Raw genomic sequence first — 18,088 nt, forward strand, 5'->3', positions numbered from 1 at the left:
GAGCAGTGTAGAAAGCATTTACTAAGACAATAATACAGTGGCCACAAATACAGCCGTCAGTCTGCACAGATGGGTTCTATGTTTCACACCTGACTTATTTGCCCTGTCTCATCCGCTACTGCACCTCCTCGATTCCTGCTCACCTTCAGTAGCAAAAATAGCCGTGCTAAATCTCATTGGAGAGCTCTGTGGCAGCTTTAGCAGCCGCCATCATTCAGCTCCCAGGAGCACATAGACTGAGCACAGATACAGACATCAGTTGTCAAACAGACTTAGAACTTTGCCACAGCTTCACCTGGAACATGCTTCAGCGAGACAAGAGTTTAACAAGCCACGTCCAGCCTGAGCCACATTCATGGAGCTCTGCCCTGCACGGTCTGTGTCAGTTCACAGTGCAGCCCATCATGTCCAGCTCTGGTTAATGATTCTGAGCAGTAGCAGTCACATACTGCAGCTTCAGTGCTGTCAGTCACCACATACCATGCATCAGCCAAATCACAAGCATCATTATGCAGGTATTAGCTATCTTGTTCTAGAAAAGCATCTTCTATGACAAAGTACTCTCATATCCCAGTCTAGACCCTGTGGAGCACATTATATCTAACAGAATCAGTGGCACGCCATTCACTACTATTTGCCTTTCCCCGTGCTTCCAGTGAGCCCGACAGCAACTTGAGATCATCAATACAGCAGTACAGTTTGATGTTATTAGGATTACTCCAACCTGTTAGGTCACACACCAAGTTACAACAACAGCTTGGTGAATACCCTCGCAGCAGGACATAAAGGTCCACTGCCTGCCTCCTCACACAACTACAAACTGATCTTGTGATTCTTCATGAATGAGAATAGTGAAGAATGCATCAGCCAAGTCCAGGACACAACAGCAGGCTGCCATCTCCCTACTCAGGGTGTCCATCAGGGAGGTAATATCAGTTAATGCTGAATGGACAGCATGACCTTATTTCCAGTGTCATCCTTCATGTGCCATCTGACTGTGCTGGCCATACAGGGGAATTAAGTGGGCTACATGCAGGTCTTACATTTCCTACTTTTTCTAGTTCCTGCACCATTCTAGAGATCTCCCCTTGCCACCAGCCCTCCCCCCAGGGTCTATACTATTTAGTATTAATAATCCAGCACAAATATGGCAAGCAAATAGGCTCACATTTCATATGGCCTCTTCATATTGCTTGCACTGCCTGAATACCAATACATCTCTCTGAACTCTCCTACAGGCATCTGGAGAGTCAGATCCAATAGCATATCTACACACAGTACAAACCAGGACTGGGGCAATAGACACCTTACACTCCCAGGGTGAGAAACACCCAACCCCCAAGCTCAGCCATGTCCCAGTTACAGGCACTGCCTGTCCCCAGATCCACCAGTATTCACCCTGGAAATTGGTTGAATCACTGTAAATAATTGACATTCTTGCACCCATGTCTACTAGTGCCATAACCTGCTGTATACTTCTGGGGGACAAAAAAATTAGTCAGAGCTGACATCCCCCTTCACAGAAGTAACTGAGCAATTGCCAGTTCTCTTTCCTCAGGTGGCCCAGCTCACTTGAGGAGGCTTTTTACTTCCATTTGGAACTAGGAAATCTTCTGGGTTCTGGATTCTTGTTGCTATTTTTCCAATAAGTCTCAGCCCTGCTTTTTGGAGGATATTTTAAAACTCCCGATTGCCCTCCCACTGCTTCCATAGCTGGAGGAGCACACAGCTGAGGATCTATCTTTGCAAATTGAACCCCAGCCCAGATTAAGTCATGAAACATCTGTTACTGGGATACCCATATGGGTCCTGATTGAGGAGTCTGCAGGGTGAGTCCCTGGGTTTTAGTTTTAGGGAAGACCTCAGCCGCTCCCAGCATTTCAGGTGCCAACCCTGCTGGTCTACACTGAATTTTCTATGTCTCTTGTTATTATCAGTCTTATTTCTAGAGGATCTGAGGTTCCCAGATCCTCTAGTTGGATCTTAGACTGATTGAATCTAAACAAAAAGAAAGCCAACCAGAACTCCTTTCCCCCTTCTCATGATGCAGCTCTTAACTTCAGAAGGGAAGCTGCATTTGAAGGTGAAGCAGTTTGCCCCATTAAAGATGTAATTTTATTTCCTAGTTGTCTCATACAGGCTTTTAAAGAGCTCATTTTCATCTTTCAGTTCCTCCTCAGAGGAACAATGCATGTTAATATTAGTAACAGCAGCCGTGCTATGGCAGATGCTGCTACTACTCTTACCTCACTTTCCTTAGCCACCAAAAAAAGTTTGTCATAGTTTATTCAAGAAATCAAACATCTCTGAAGGAGCTCTAATAGCGAGACCACTGTCTCTTATAGATCCCCATTCATCAATAATCTATGTGGCACTTAACCATGGAGAACCCAGGAATCCCACTGTTTCCCCTGGGAGTTCCTCTTTTGGTGCAGCCCCAGCAACCATCCAACACACCCTCAAATTTTTAATTTTTTTTTAGATAACCAATCCTAAATAAGTATCTGACTGGCTCACCAAGCATAACACCATAAAATAATAAAAAATACAGCAGTAACAGTGGAGTGGCAAAGTCATTGGCCGCAGCAAACAAGAGTATGCCCCAGAACAGCAGCTACAGACACAGAAACAAAGGAAAGCAGCTGCTTACCTTTAGAAGGCCTCAGGTAAGCAGAAAACTCCAGTGAGATACCTTCACCTCCACTGCCAACCCTTATATGAGGGCTGGGAAGTGGTGGATCCTGGCCCCACTCCTCCCAGTCACTCAGATACATTGCGTACACCTGAGCTCCCCTGGCCTGGCCCTGCCTTCCCACCAGGTGCTCAATCACTGCTTCAGGCTGTGACTCAACACTTCCACTCCAACTACAAATTTGACTATGGAGAGATAACAAGAAGTTAAATATAGAGTTGATTTTTTTGTGTGCATGTTTGATAAAGCAGAATGACACACACACGCAGGTTCTAAATTCATAATATTCCACATGGAAACAGTAATTAAAACATCACGAACTTGGGATGAGGTGACATTTAATACATGTCTAGATAGAAATACCTACAAAACAAGTAAATATTTGGTTCACAGTTTTGCCTCAGACCCATGAAATTAATTTGAGGGACACTATTTGCCTTTTAACAAGCTCACTAGAATGCCTTGCTTGCCTGCAATACACACCTCTATTCAGCTTCAGATGCGCTTTTCTGTCTTGTCAGAGATGCAGCTGTGGTGATTTATTTATGAAGTTACTCCAGCCTAAAAATTATTTCTTAAGGAGTGTTTCACGTATTGGAAGTCTGTAATTCTAAATAAATAAGTACACAAAGGACACTGACTAACCATGAGCCTAGGATTCATAGAAAAGGGAACAACATAATAAGAACTTGCACTGGCTTTAAGTCCAGGTCCTTGTTCTGGAAAGGCTGCGCTGCAGCAGATTCTCTTTCAAGTGCAGGATGGCAGGGTCATGGCTTCCAAGAACTCTTTCATCTTAGTACAAAATTGAAGATGGAAATTATAGCAAGAAGGTATTTCTTTGTCAAGGACACTCCTGTAAACTTTAGCTATCTATTTTATTTCCCTCTATTTTCAGTTAGGATTGTATTTAATTGTATTTAATTTAATTTTATTTAATCCTCAGTTGTTGGTAAGAGCTGGGCTGAGTGCAGCTTTGTCACCTTGAGTGGTCACCCTGCCTGTGTGCCATGTAGCAGTGATTTTGGCTGCAGCAGCCTCAGACAGCTCTTGTGCTACTCATTTGTACCCATGCCACAGGACACAGCTAGGTTCATGAAAGAGTTCTGTTTTGGCTCAATTTCAAGTAGGTAATATTCACTGCAGGGCCCACAGCTTTTCACCAGGGCATTTTCATGCCATGCATATGCCTGACAAGTGGTATCTGGAAGTGATGCAGGGGCTGCAACATAGCAATGTGAATGTGTGTAGGTGACTGCCTGGAGCTCCTACACGTTGCTGACACAGGCTGTGGGACGAAGGGTCAGAGGCTGCACTGTGTACCAGGAATAACTGGGGAACTGCCAAGGACTTGGAACTAAGAGAATCCAAGAGCTGAGGGATGAAGATTGAAGAGGAGGTATTTTCACAGGGAAGCAAGATAAACTATGACACCAAATACCATGGAATTTTGGTAACTCCTCCAACACAGAGAAGTTCTTAAACAAGTCTCAGTATAGCACAGATTCACAGAAGTCCCACACTGCTGTCCTAGTAATCACAGATCTGGGTATTTATGCCTACAAAATGAAATCACTGTGCATAATCCACTTAATTTCAGTTTGTTTCATCAGCTGAGTTGCAGGTTTTAATTGCAATGAGAAAGAAATGAAAACCCTGGGCAGAATTTTAACATTTAAAGTTACTTTTGTGTTAGAATGATGGTCCTGTCTGACAAAGAACATTGATGCTGACTTCTTCCTTTACTTGCACACCCCAGATTCTCATAGCAGCTCTTGAGTACCCTCTGGAGAATTAGATGTGCCCATAAAGGCAAGAGAGATCTGAGAACTTCAGACTGAGTAGTCTCAGGTGCCTGAAAAGCTCCACAAAAGCAAAGAAAGAGTTTTTTTCCCCACTGGAGTTACAAGTCATGCTGCCATTAAGAATTCTGGCCAAGTAAAGTGTGCTGATTATTTATAGTGTTGTGTCTGCGTGGGGCATCGGTGATGCATAGTGGAGGCCAGACAAGCAGTAGACAGGAGAATGGGTTTGCCAACTGCTGCTGACCAGCCACAGCTCCCAGTGGCAGGACTTAAAATTGAGAAATGGGAAGGAGACAAAAGCAGTCAGGGGAAATGACCGCCAGAGCAAAGAGTACCTCAGTTTTTCTACCAGGCATTACCTACTGAGCAGTGAGAAGAGATCCGAAATTTATGTTTTCTTCCTTAGAAGTGATTTCAGCAGAAGAACACCATCTTTTGCAACTGGAGAAATGCATGAGTACTGCTGGGCACACTGCAAGCTCCATCAGTAGGGGAGAACTTGAATTCCATTTGCAAATGCAGCAGTGAAAATGCTCCAAGGTTGTGACGGTGAAAATACTAATTATAGAACATTAGCAAAATAATTGGTTGTACTTAGGCTCTGGTCTTGCAAAAACCTCTGTGCAAATGGACTCAGTGGGACTGCTTCCACATAGCTGCTCACACATGTAGGTCTGGGCCTTCTCTGGATTCTGTGACTATGGGCAGATGGAAATGTTCCAGTTACCAAAAGTCACTTTATACATTCTTTGTTTTATGTAAGGAAACTCTGTGCATCCCATTTGCTAATCAGTGGTTTTCACCCATAATAACAAATGCAGAGCTTCAAATATCCAATTATCTCTAGGATCATTCCTCCATCTCCTAAACAAAGCACTTGGATTATAATGATCTAAAACACTGAAGGAATGGATTGAAGCTAATTAGGCCTCAGATCCACCCAAACTTGGCCCTTCTCCCTGTTCAGCCTTTTCTCCTTTGTCCAATTCTCACCCAGATCCCAGATGGGCTCTTCCTCCCACACTTGTATTCCTCACTTCTACAAGTGACTCAGTCCAGCCCACCCCAGCAAGCAGCTGTACTGTCACCCAAAATCAGCTGTGCAGCATGCTGCCACCAGCCTTCCTGCTTGACTCACGGCTTTGTTTGGGCTCTGTCTCTAAAGGCCAAAGCCAGTGAGCATGAAGCATTGTGCAGTCCATGGGAGCTCCTCCACCATGTCTGGTGCTCATATCACTGCAAATCCCTGAGGATCACAGTGAGAAAATTAGGAGAAATCACAGCGCTCTATCATGGAATCATAGAATCATAGACTTAGGTTGGAAGAGATCTTAAAAAACATCCAGTTCCAACCTCCTGTTGTAGGCAGACCTGCCCCCACACCAGCTCAGGCTGCCCAGCGCCCCATCCAACCTGCCCTTGAACACCTCCAGGGATGGGGCACCCACAAGCTCCTCTGGGTGGACTGAAGGCCAGACACGAGCCAGCGGTGTGCTCTTGCTGCCCAGAAGTCAATCAGTATTGTGGGCTGCGTCAGCAGGGGGGTGGCCAGGAGAGCAAGGGAGGTGGTTGTCCTCCTCTAATCTGCCCTTGTGAGGCCCCACCCGCAGTACTACATCCAGGTCTGGGGCTCCCAACTCAGGAAAGATGTAGAGTTTTGTAGTTGGACCAGAGGAGGGCCACAAAGGTGATGGAAGGGCTGGAGTACCTCTTTTACAAAGAAAGGCTGGAAGAGTTGGACTAGTTAAGCTTAGAGAAGGCTCCAGGGAGGCCTCCTTGCAGCCTTCTGGTAGTCCAACTGAATTAGGTAACAATTTCAGTTCTTGACAAAAAAAAAAAAAACACAAAAAAATCAGTGTTACTGTTTTAGAACTGATGTGGAGGTTTTCTCTCCTCCAGCATGTAAAGAACTCCCAAACAATACTGTTTATGAGTATAGCAGCAATGTGCGTCAGTCCAATTAGTAACAGCATCACTAAATGTCACTGTAGCACTTTCGTAGCGCGGAGAGTTGAAGGGAAGGCAAAGGTTCCAGGCAAAGGCATGCGACGCAAGCTTTCTTTCACACACCCCATGTGCATTCAGCATTGTCACCCCTCGCTGCTCATAGCTTGGGCAAGTTCTGCTGTGGGGCACTGGGCAACCTCCCCAACTTCATCATCTGCATCAGAATGATACCGCACACAATGGAGTGCGATGGGATTTCACTAGGAAAGGTAATGCAAACTGTAAAATGCTGTTCAAGGGGCTTTATCCACAAAACCTCCCCACAATAGAAGTAAATAATTATTATTATCACCCTACTTGTGCTTCTTGCATAGTCATTTCCTTCCCTTCTGATCCCAGAAATTTGTATAAATGGCAAAGTTGTGTGTTTATGGAAAATACATGTGAGGAATCCAGAATCACATCACTTGTTTGGGCGCTGTCCTGCTTCAGGTACCAGGATGCTGCAATGAGCGTTAGGCCGTTCGGTGCGGGACCGTCATGAAAGCCAACAGATGCGTGCACAGCCACCTGAGATGTGCTCGGCTGCAAAACCAGCCGTGGCCGTGGAGCTGCCCCGTACTGCTGAGCCGCCCAGGCCCGACGATGCGCTCGGCGCTGCGCTGGCCGCATGTACGGTCCTCCCGTGCTCCGGCTGGCGCGCACGGCAGATACGGGGCTGTGCCAACACCCGCACGGCAGCAGCGCTGTGCAGCATCGGGCTGCCCGAGCACGGCAGGGGAACGGACCCGACCCGGGGAGCCTGTTAGAGAACCGCAACGCGCAGCCTGACGCCGGGGGCGGCCGCGGGGCTCCGCTCGCTTTGTTCCCCGGCCTCCCCCCGCCCAGCCCCGCACTGAGCATGTGCGCAGCGCCCCATCCTCGCCCCGCCTGCGGGCACCCGCTCCGCACGGAGGAGCCGCAGCCCCGCACCGTCCCTGAGGTGGCCGGGCCGCAGCCCCGCCGGCATGGAGTGAAGGAGGAGCGGAGCCCCGCGCCGCCCGGTCCGGCCATGGAGCTGCGGAGATCCATCTCGGCCAGCGCGGAGGCCGAGAGACCCATGAGGCGCTACGGGGCAGTGGAGGAGACGGAGTGGAAGGCGGAGGCGCTGGGGAGAAGTGAGTGTGGGGGCGCGGGTGGGGGTCCCGCTGACTGGGGCAGCCCTGGGCGGCGGGGGCCAGATGCGGTGCGGGACTGTGCGGTGCGGGACTGTGCGGTGCGGGACTGTGCGGTGCGGGCCGGCCCCGTGATGCCGCCCGGTCCTGGTTAGATGCTGGGTGCGCTCCTTGGTTAGCAGGGAGAAGCCGCCGCGTTGCTCGGGAGGTCCGTGTGACGGCTGTGCCCTCTGAGGCTCGAGCCCGTGGGCTGCCGGAGACAAAAGAGCGCTCCTGTGTCGAGGGGCAGGAAAGCAGAGCCGTGTCGGTGCGGTGCTGGTGCGGCTCCGGGCACTTGAGTGCCTCCTTGCGAGGTGGGCTGTGCACTCCGCAGAGCGATGCCCGAGGAAGAGTGAGTTGGACCTCAGCTTTCCCTCATCAAGTGGGATTTCATATATGGCTTTTCATAAATGCCAGCGATCTTTAACGTGCTTCACGTTTAAAGGCACAAGTGACAACCACATTAATCCCTTTGATTATCTCTGGCAAAAGGTGCAGCAGTAAAGGACTTTGTGCACTTTTTCAGTGACTGAGCTGTGTTTATGAGCTCAACAAATGTTCTGCAGTGGAGCAGCTTTCTTGAAACTGCAATCCAGAAAGCAACCATTGACATAACATTCCCAAAGCCACGATGGAAAGACAAACTAAAAAGATGAACAGCTGTCAATTCAAGATCTCACCAGGACCTTGTCTGCCCTGAGGTCCCAAGGGCTATTCTCTTATTGACAAAATTATCTCCTTTACAACCCAGTAAGCCCTTAAGCCCCCTCTAATCCTCAAGGTAACCACCAAGGCAAGAAATCCTGATAAAAGTTGCAAAAAGCTGTGAGCTGCCATGAAGAAAAATATTGTCTGAGCTTCAGCATGTGCTTAATTTGGCCACTGGAACAAAAAGCTCTGTGTGTATGTGCTGATGTCTTAGTCTTGGCTGCTGCTGGGGTTGCTGATGTTCTTGAACTCACCATCCATCCAATGTGCATCATAAAGACTTGCCTGGAAGCCTCTTAACATCCTGGAGCTTTGCAGCACTGTGGTAGCAGATTTTTGCCAACACTTCCACTGTGCTCAAAGTTTTCAGATGTTGCTTTGTTCTGGAATTGTGCTTTGCCTTCAGTTTTTCATGAATAGATTACTGCTGGCCATATACTTGTGGCAGAGGTGTAACTCTCCCTCTCCAGTGCTTCAGCTGCAGTGTTGGTTTTGTTGCAGTGCCTGGCAGAGGTTCAGGACTGAATAAATCCACGCTTTCTAAAATGGAATTGAAGAGTAAAGTCTCTACTGCCTGAGCTGATTAACTAGGATGTGTACAACAGTTCTGCAGGTCCTCTGACATACAGACTTCTTTCTTGTTCTCATATGTATCTGTTGCAACTGCTGTCAGATCACAAGCAAAGCACTTGTCATAATAAAAACTGGCACCTGGAGGTAACAGAAGGGTTACATTTTGCAAGCTTTGGACAAAAAGATCATCTGTTTGGCAGAGGGGAGTGCGGAGGCTGAGTGGGAGAACCGATCTGCTCAAAAACGTGTGCTCAGCACTGAGCTTCCACCCAAAATCACAGCTTGACCTGGTACCAGGATGGGCTGTTGGCAGGACTAGAACCAAGTTTCCAGGTGTCTGCACCCAGCTCCGCTGCTGCACTGCCCTTCAACACATGAAATTCAGTTCAATGAGAATATTTCAGTACGTGTCTAACAATGCAGATATAGAATAAGAAGCAATCCAGAGGCCATGGTCTGTTCTTTGGAAAGCAGAACTGTTTTGTTTTTTTAATACCAGGACTTTGCAACTTGGTTAATTGCTCTGTTTGGTCATTGGTTTTGGCTTTATTAAAATGCTGTAAAAGTGTTGCTTAAGATGGCTGTGTCTCTTTCCTGCTTTAATACTAATATTGACTTCTTTATTGATTAAAGATAAACAGATATTACTATTTGTATTAATATTTCCTTACAGCATTGGTTCTAAATTACATGGCAAGATGACAGGAATCTCCAGAAGGTCTGGAAAGAAACCAAAGAGGCATCATGCCCTTTTTCACTAATGTCATCAATTAGCCTTTGGTGTTTGCATATTGGTTTAAATATGGAATGCTAAGTAGTTGTATTAACAGGAGCAGAAGGCCTTTAGTCCATACGTGTTTGCCCTTTGCTTCTCAGCTGATTTGTTGTGTCTTAAATCAGAATCTTTCTGAAGGCAGCACTTGTTATGCATCTGTACTATGGTCTACACAGTGTGATGCTGTTTCCTGGCTGGTACTTTTATATGTGAGCACAGTCATATCATAAGGGAACAAACATCTTGATTATGTCAAGTTTAGGTAGTTGTTAGTTTATACTCAATTTGTTAAATGAAAAGGGAACTCTGCTAATACAGAATCATAGAATCCTTACAGTTAGAGGGGACCTGTAAAGATCATCTAGTCCAGCTCTCCTGCATTGTACAGGGACATCCACAGCTAGATCAAGCTGCTCAGAGCCTGCTCCAGCTTGGCCTTGAATGTATGACTCTAGGGACAGGGTTTGCACCACATCACTGGGCAGCCTGTTCTCTGCCTGTGGTATAGAAAGCATTGTTGGCTATTTGTTTTCACAAAGATAAGTTACTTCTTAGCTATTAAGTGTAATACCATGCACACTTCTCCTGTACGGATTATCAGAGGAGCTGTGCTGACTGACGGTTGCTGAAGGTCTGGTTCCCTCACAACCCAACTGTAGTGATCTCCAGTAGGCATCTGTATAAAAAAAATGAACCATTGTTTAAAGTTTTCTCTTCAACAAAACACTGGAGCTTTTCATTTCATATATAAAACAGAATGTTATTAAAAATGACTGCTTACCACATACCAAGAAATTCTTGCTTTTCTTAGTCCATATGTGTAAATGCAGTCACACTTATAAATTGACAAACGATAATAACAGTGTGGCTACTGCCCTTTCTGTAAATAATCTTTACAACATAGTCTTGGGGAGTCTGTTCTGAAGAAGAACACTCAAGCTTTTTGTTCTTATTATTAAGTGCACAGTCTCATTTAAAATCATGTATTGCCATTGGCAGAGACTCATAGTGCCCTGATTAAATAATTGCATGCCATTCCAGGGAAATAGCCACAAAGAAATGAAGCAGGTTTTTTTTTACTATCCTTTTGAATACTGCAAATGTGTTTCTGTTGATATTTTTTTCTTCCTCTTTAGTTTATATGAGGTATATGGCTAGATTCAAAATGCAAGGTGAATGTCTCAGCTTCAGTCAGTATAAGGAGGCAGAAATGCTGAAAAACTGCAAAACATTAATTTTGATGCAATTTAGTACTGCACAAAATTTGCTCATTGTTTTCATTTGAATGGCAACTTGGTATGGCTGTGCACTGCCACTCCTACTACAAAGACACACCTTTTCAACTCTTTTTCATTATGAAGCAGATATGAGGGTGTGGGGGATCCCGTTACAGACAAGCACTGAAGAATGAGAGTCCCAGCATGAGACCCAGTGGTAGCACATGGCCCTTACAGCTATTTTTACTTGCTCTCCCTTTGTGCTGTGGAGGTGGCATCATAGGTTTATACATACAGGCAGTGGGGTGCTGTGAAATAGCAGTAGGCTCCAGAACAGTGTCAGTAGGGCGATACTATGTAGTCCTGAGAAATCTAGTTTGTTGCAACAGCAGAAAGACTGTATTCTTCCCGGGTTCACAGGTATCCAGTGGAAAGTTTTTTTTTCACCATATTCAGCTTATGTTAAAAAACCTTTCTAAACTGTTAGTCAGCGTTAGCATTTCACATGCCACTGTTTGAACCTCACTAGTGCTCAGCATTCAGATGTTTAAATACACACAATACGCACCATTAGTATTTAGCATTTGCATTTCTTGGCAGCCAGGGAAAGTAAATGGCTTATGCCTATCTGCATCCTTCTTGGTTCAAAATCAGTGATGTTCTGTTCTGAGATGGTTCCTTTCTGTTTGCAAGAATCTTGAAAAGTTCAAAAGAAAACACAACTGACTGCAGTAACATCAATTGTGGTCTGATAGCCATGTCTTCTTTTTGAGCAAAGGATGAGGAAAAGGCATTTACAAGCTGGTTCTGGGCAGATGCTTTATCTACTGGGAACTGTATTGTGCTATTATTAAGGCCTGATTCCCTTATCAGAACAGAATGGCTACATCCTGCTACAGGATCTAGCTCATGATGTTTTAATACTGCTTAATAACATTTTACAATAAATATTGTAACAGACATTTTGCAAACTATTATAATATCAAATAGCAACAGAGAAACACATTTGTCTTGCACAGTGAAGTATGCACAGATAGCATCCTGTGACATCTGTCATTCTGATTATCAAAGAGCAATTAGGATGGATCAATATTGATAATGTGTCTGTAGGTATATCTGTACAGACAGGTAAGATAGTACGTTGGTTCTTGTGCCACTTCAAATGCACTTTTGCATGTTCATGCTATTTTGATCCCAAGAGACTCTCGAAAAGCAAACTTGTTTAGACTCTAACAAAGCTAGATGCATTCTTGATACCTGATGGGATAATGACTAGATATCGTCATTGTTTGTTCTTCTGTCCTGCTTAACGAGAATGAAGGGTACTTTTATTGTACCACTAGAAAGAGATGCAGTGGTGCTGAGAGCTGTTAAGTTAGAAACTGCAGAGCAATGCTGGGAACTCAGGAGTGTTCAGCATGAGGAAAAGCTCTCAAGTGGGGCTGACAAAAGAGTTGAAGTTTACTACTCTCCCCAGTTAAATCCAAATCTGCATCAACTACAGGTGCTTCCATGACCTAGTAGATAAATATTCAAACACATACCTTTGGGCCTTCTTCCATAATGCTCAACACATTGTGCAAATGTCTGCAAAACCACTTCCTTGCTTTGCTTAAAATGTCTTTTTCTGTAATGTATCTTCTTCTCTAATGTCTCTTCATGCCTCCACTCTGGTTAGAAAACAAAACAGAACAAAACAAAATGTTTCATAGGCTTTGTATGACCCAGCTTCCACTGCTGTTCTTTCATGGTGATGCCTTTGTGCAACTAAATTCCCCTAAATTGTCAATTGTATCTGTTACATGCAGTAAGACAGAAAAAACAGATTGCACTTATTCAGACCATCAATTAAGATAGGTGAGAAAAAGGCTAACTGAAGGATACACGTATCATATTTCTTTTTACAGAAGCAGCAACACTGTGGGCTCTAAGAAAGTCTGAACACTAGTTTCCAATAATGTTATTTCTTCCATGTCTCCATTAATTAGAAACAAACGAACAAAACGATGTAGTTTTTGAAAAGGGAGTGACCAAGAAATTACAATATTTGACAATAATCTGGAATGCCACTCTTCTTAGAAAATATTTGCCCAAATACTGCAATCCAAACAAAGATTGTTTCAAGGGATGGTACCAGTTGTATTTATTACTTGTTCATAATTACTGATGCTAATAGACGTATGTTCTAGTTCAAGAGAAAAAGCAACCTTTGTCTGATCAGTGAAACCAAAAATCTCCACTTAATAATTACCACCAGGTCATTCCTGCTTTGTGAACGTGATGAGGAAGACACATATCTTTGTTTTCTTTTGCTTCACTGAAAGCAAATTGAAGGATTTACAGTGAGATTTATCCAGTTTACCGTATCTACATATTGTCTCATCTTTCTAATTCCTCCTCCCACAGCAGGGTGCTCCAGGCAGCTGCACAGACAAAGAACGGATGAAAAGGGAGGATGGAAATCTTTACTGTAGAAAAACTAAATCCTTCCTAATCAATAAAAGTTTGAGTAGGGAGGAACAGTTCAGAGCAGTAAAAAGATCCTTAAATACTGCTGCTGTTCCTACAACAACAAATTACCTCCTGAGTTTTGGTGGTGTTTGCAATCATTAGATGTTTAGAACAATAAACCAAACCACACCAACCTTATCAAAGCCGAAGGGGCTGAGTGTAGCTGGAACATGGCTAGTTCTGGACACTATTCAGGGATCTCCAGCAAAAAAACATGGTGGTAGTTATGTCAAACAATCAGGATCTTAGTGCTGTATCACCCACCTGCAAATCAGCAAAGGCATTTATCTCTTAGATGCTTGTAAATCAGAGGGTTAATGAATGCTAAAATCTCCACGTCCAGCTGTGTGCTTCAAGTAGGAAATGAACACCTAATGCACTTTTTATATTCAAACCAGTGCCAACCAATAATTGTTGGAAATTATGAGACTCAAGTGTCATATTTGGGACTGTGCTCACAAATTTTTGTATTGCCTTTAAAGATATTTTACAGGAAAAAAATGCATCGGAGATGGAAAATAGGACACTTTGAACTATACACATCATCCCTGCTGCCGGCAGCCTGTGGGATTATGGATTCGGTCTGTCTAATTTTTCTGATTGTGTTTGATAATTGATCCCTTAGTTTTCATCAGTGTAACTGCTTTTAAGAACATGTGCATCTCAAGGGTGGTTTATAAAATAGGATTAGAAACTTACATTTGGGATTGGGCATGCACTGCAGAGTACTGTGTATAATACATGACATTTATAGTTTCCTTATAGTTACTGGGTACTGTGAAGGTTGAAACTCTAATTCTGAATCCCAAAGTGCTTTTCCTCTGTAGTTAAATATGTTCCATTTTCATAGAAATCATCTTTAGTAACACAGTCCCAGAGACTGAGCAAGTAAAGAATGCTAATATGATTCCACAAAGCACAATTTACTATCGGCTACATAAAAGGTATAGTAGAAATGCATTCACAATTCAAAGATGAAAAATGCATGTTTAGAGGGCAAACTGTATGTGAAACCAGCAGGAGTATTCTTGGATAATTATGTTAGTTGCCTTTCAGGATCAGCATTGAAACATTAATTATCAACATTCTGTCAGCTCATAAAGGGCAAAATATTTGAGAAAATATTTTCAGGATAATTTATCATTAAATGAGAATTATGATTTTCAGCAAGACACGTGGCTCACTGCTAATGTCTAATGACTGCAAACACCACCAAAATGCAGGAGGTAATTTGTTGTTGTAGGAACAGCAGCAGTATTTAAGGATCTTTTTACTGCCCTGAACTTCTTAAGAAATACAGCAGAGACATTTTCTCCAGGCAGATAGTTGAAAGACTTGAAATTGAACAATTTGGTTGTATTTTTTTTTTCCAAAAGAATATAGATTAAAAAAAAAGTATGTAGAGAATGCAAAATTAAATCAGCTTTAAAAACCGAATGTTATCTGCAGCTGGCACTGTTACAGCACTGAAGCTTTTTGTTAGAATTATAGGATCAGAAAATGACTCTGGTGAGGAATAAAATGAAAAGCCACAGGCTGTTTCCATTGACCACTGAGTAAAATGACAGGAGTAAGTGAACAAGTAATTTGTGTTTCTTAATATTCCCTTTTAATTCTCCATCATGTAAGAGCAGGGAATAAATTGGTTTCTGTGGAATGTGGCTTAAATATAGACTTTCTCCTGAGTGCACATCATCTCAGATGGGAATGTGCATTGATTTCAGTGGGAGGTGTGCACCAGGGAAGATACCTACCACAGTAACTAACTGTACCAGATGCTATTTACAGCCTTATGATAGAACTGAATCTCATGCAGTGCTGGGCATGGAAACCCCCTTCCTGAGCCATCCCGACTCCTGGCAGTCTTCCTGAGCCAGACTGAAATAGCTCCTTGCAGATAAAGGTCTTGCCCAGCACCACTGAAAATACCTGACAATGAGGGCTTCCAGGTCAGACCTTCAGATGCAATTTTACCTCATTTTTTTTGCATCTTATTTTCAATCTATTTTCTTGTAAGAACAATTGGCAGATTGTTCTGCAAATTTTCTCTCCAGATTTTCTCTCCAGGCTGCATACAGCTGAATATTCTCCCCATTCTTAGAAGGACAAATTGCTGTTTAAAGTGCACAGATAGTACTTTCAGTTCATAACATGATGGGAAAAGGTGAAAGGCATATGCAGAAAGCAACAGTAACTACATAATCAGAGTCATGATTTATCTGAATGGAAAGCAAGTTTTCCAAAATACATCTGTGAGATGAAAATACTAATTTAAGCAGTCAGTGTGCCCCCTGCACAGACATCAGAAAGAAACTAGAACCATAGCTCCCATTCTCACAGATGTTGCCTCTAGAAACAGGTAACTAATCCATTTTGATATGGGACTTTTTTCCTCTGTTCTCTCTCTAGAGCAGGGACTGGTGCTTGTGGTGTGAGAAGCTTTCTGATGTGAAGCCACCAGCCAAACATCTGAAAAATCCTGTTGTCAGAGCATCTGACAACAAGAACTACAGTACTGATGGCCAAACTACAGTTCATTTAGAACTGGAAATGACAGTAGGAAGTCTGGAAGATGTTACAGCACAATTCCATTAATGCAAATTACTCTACTTTGTTAAATCTGTCATAATTCTCTGCAGAACTTTTGGTATGGATAGCTCTTAAGTCCCACTCAAAACCATTTAATCCTTCTTTATACACAACAAGAATGGCTGGATGAGGTACCACAGGCTGATTTGCAAATGGACTGCAGCAGTCATGAAGAGTCTGTGGCTCAGTTTAGGCACTGGAGATGCTGGAAGCTGGTCTGAAATGCTTTACTGATCACAATGATGCCTTTCTAGTGTGCTGTAATTAAAAAAATTCTGTCTGTGAGCTAGGCCTGTTCATACTGTGTCAGTATATCTGAGACACAAGCAAAGACACACTGTTTCTAGATGTTTAAATCTGATGTCACTGAGCAGTCACTTGCAGCCCAGCTTGCATATGAAGACATGCAGGTCATCTGTAACAATCTTATTACAGCCCTTATAAGGGGAAAATATAAACCTGCTAAATTTAAAATCTGGATATTGAAAGCTGTCTCAACTCAGAAGCGCAGTTTATATTAAAACAGAGAATTCACTTTCAGCAGATGGGAGAATCACGTGAATCCACAAATAAAGTCTCTGGGGTTCCTTAATTCAGTGGATCTTGAACTTAAAAAGAATTTTATAAAAGGCATTAATTCCAAACTCCTTTTGCTGTTTCTATTATTCTGTTTTCCTTATTTTTATGCATCTGTCCTCTAAGAGGCTGAAGAAATGTATGCAACTTTGTTATCATTGACTGTAATAGCAATTGGCTGGGGTGTGCAAATTGCCTAGACAGTCTTGGAATCAACTTCAAAGTAGAAAGGCTGAGCCCTGTAATTGGAATGTCAAAGCGTCACAGCATTTTCAAGACCCAATATGTGAGTGCTATTATGGTAATGTATGCTAGTGGACATCATTCTGCATATCCTGAATTTGTTTATATCAGAAGCACTTCTACAAATTTCAATCACATTAAAAAATTCCTTATTTTGGGCTTGTTAGTAAGGCACTATCAAATGAGGCCTGAGGCTTTTATTTCACTGTTAATAGGAATAATTAAATAGGAACTTATATTTATCTATATTTTCAAAGCAACATTTAGTTCAATATGAAGTTTAGACTCCCTAGACATTTACATTTGTGTGTGCTGAAATTCTGTTTTGTGATCTGAAAATATGTTCTGTATCATCTTTTAGACTGCAGCCAGAGTGAGCACTACTGAGAAATCTTCTCTGTCTCCCTAAAATTTTCTGTTTAGGGGATTATCCAGAGCACTGTGAGTCACAGATCAAAGACATTACTTAAAAATATATAGAAAGCTAGCAGAAGTCTCAATGATAGGAAAAAAATGTACATGCAAATTATTATGATAGTGCTATAAAACAGTACCAAATCATATACAGATTTACAGCTAGAAATAAGATATTCTAGTTATAGATAATTAGAGAGCAATTTTTCCTGTTGGACTGAATCAGTCTCTTGCATAAGCAACACCCTTAGATCCAGATGAAAGCAGAGACAGTGTGTTATCTTGACATGGTACTTTGATAGAATTCATAGTGAAGACTTTATTTTACATAAATCATCTGGATGCTTTGTGTGGGCTTTGCCTGACTGCAGAGAACACTGGACTTCAAAAAACTAAACCCTACCTTACCTACTGAAAGAATAAAGCTTCAGATAGTAGCCAGATTATTTTTTCTGCTTCCAGAGTCCACTGTTTTGCAACTGCAGACAATCACACAGTACCACTTATGTGACTAAGTTTTGCTTTCTTTTTTTTTTGACACTGAAAAGATGGTATATTTCACTTGGTAACCTCCTGCAAAGTCCGCTTCAGAATGTCATTGTTACTATTTTTTAGTCTATATTTATTCTTGGCTTTACACCAGCTATTATCACTTAACATAAACAATAATTTCCCCTTTCCCTCATCGTCTCTCCTCTTAGCCATCAAAACCTCTATCATCATAAGAAGAGGAATTCCACTATTTGACTATGTCAAAAATCAGGAGAATGCTGAAAACTGAAAGCTTAAGTGCAAGATGGAAAAAGTGGAATTTATCCTCCAAGTACAGGAGAGTGGCATAGATT

General features: G+C 42.8%; 1 protein-coding gene across 1 annotated transcript in view; it reads left to right on the top strand.

Annotated features, from left to right (window-relative positions):
• The first annotated feature begins 7,367 nt into the window (after positions 1–7,367).
• The window catches only part of BMERB1 (bMERB domain containing 1), a 35,402-nt gene continuing 24,681 nt past the window's right edge, over positions 7,368–18,088 (top strand). Inside the window, exon 1 of the mRNA XM_015876832.3 lies at positions 7,368–7,601. Coding sequence (XP_015732318.3) covers positions 7,496–7,601 — 106 coding nt within the window. The 5' untranslated portion in view covers positions 7,368–7,495. The remainder of the gene's footprint in view (positions 7,602–18,088) is intronic.

The sequence above is a fragment of the Coturnix japonica genome, chromosome 13 (genome assembly GCF_054131305.1).
Source record: "Coturnix japonica strain WE chromosome 13, WE-NBRP24, whole genome shotgun sequence".
Taxonomy (NCBI): Eukaryota; Metazoa; Chordata; class Aves; order Galliformes; family Phasianidae; genus Coturnix; species Coturnix japonica.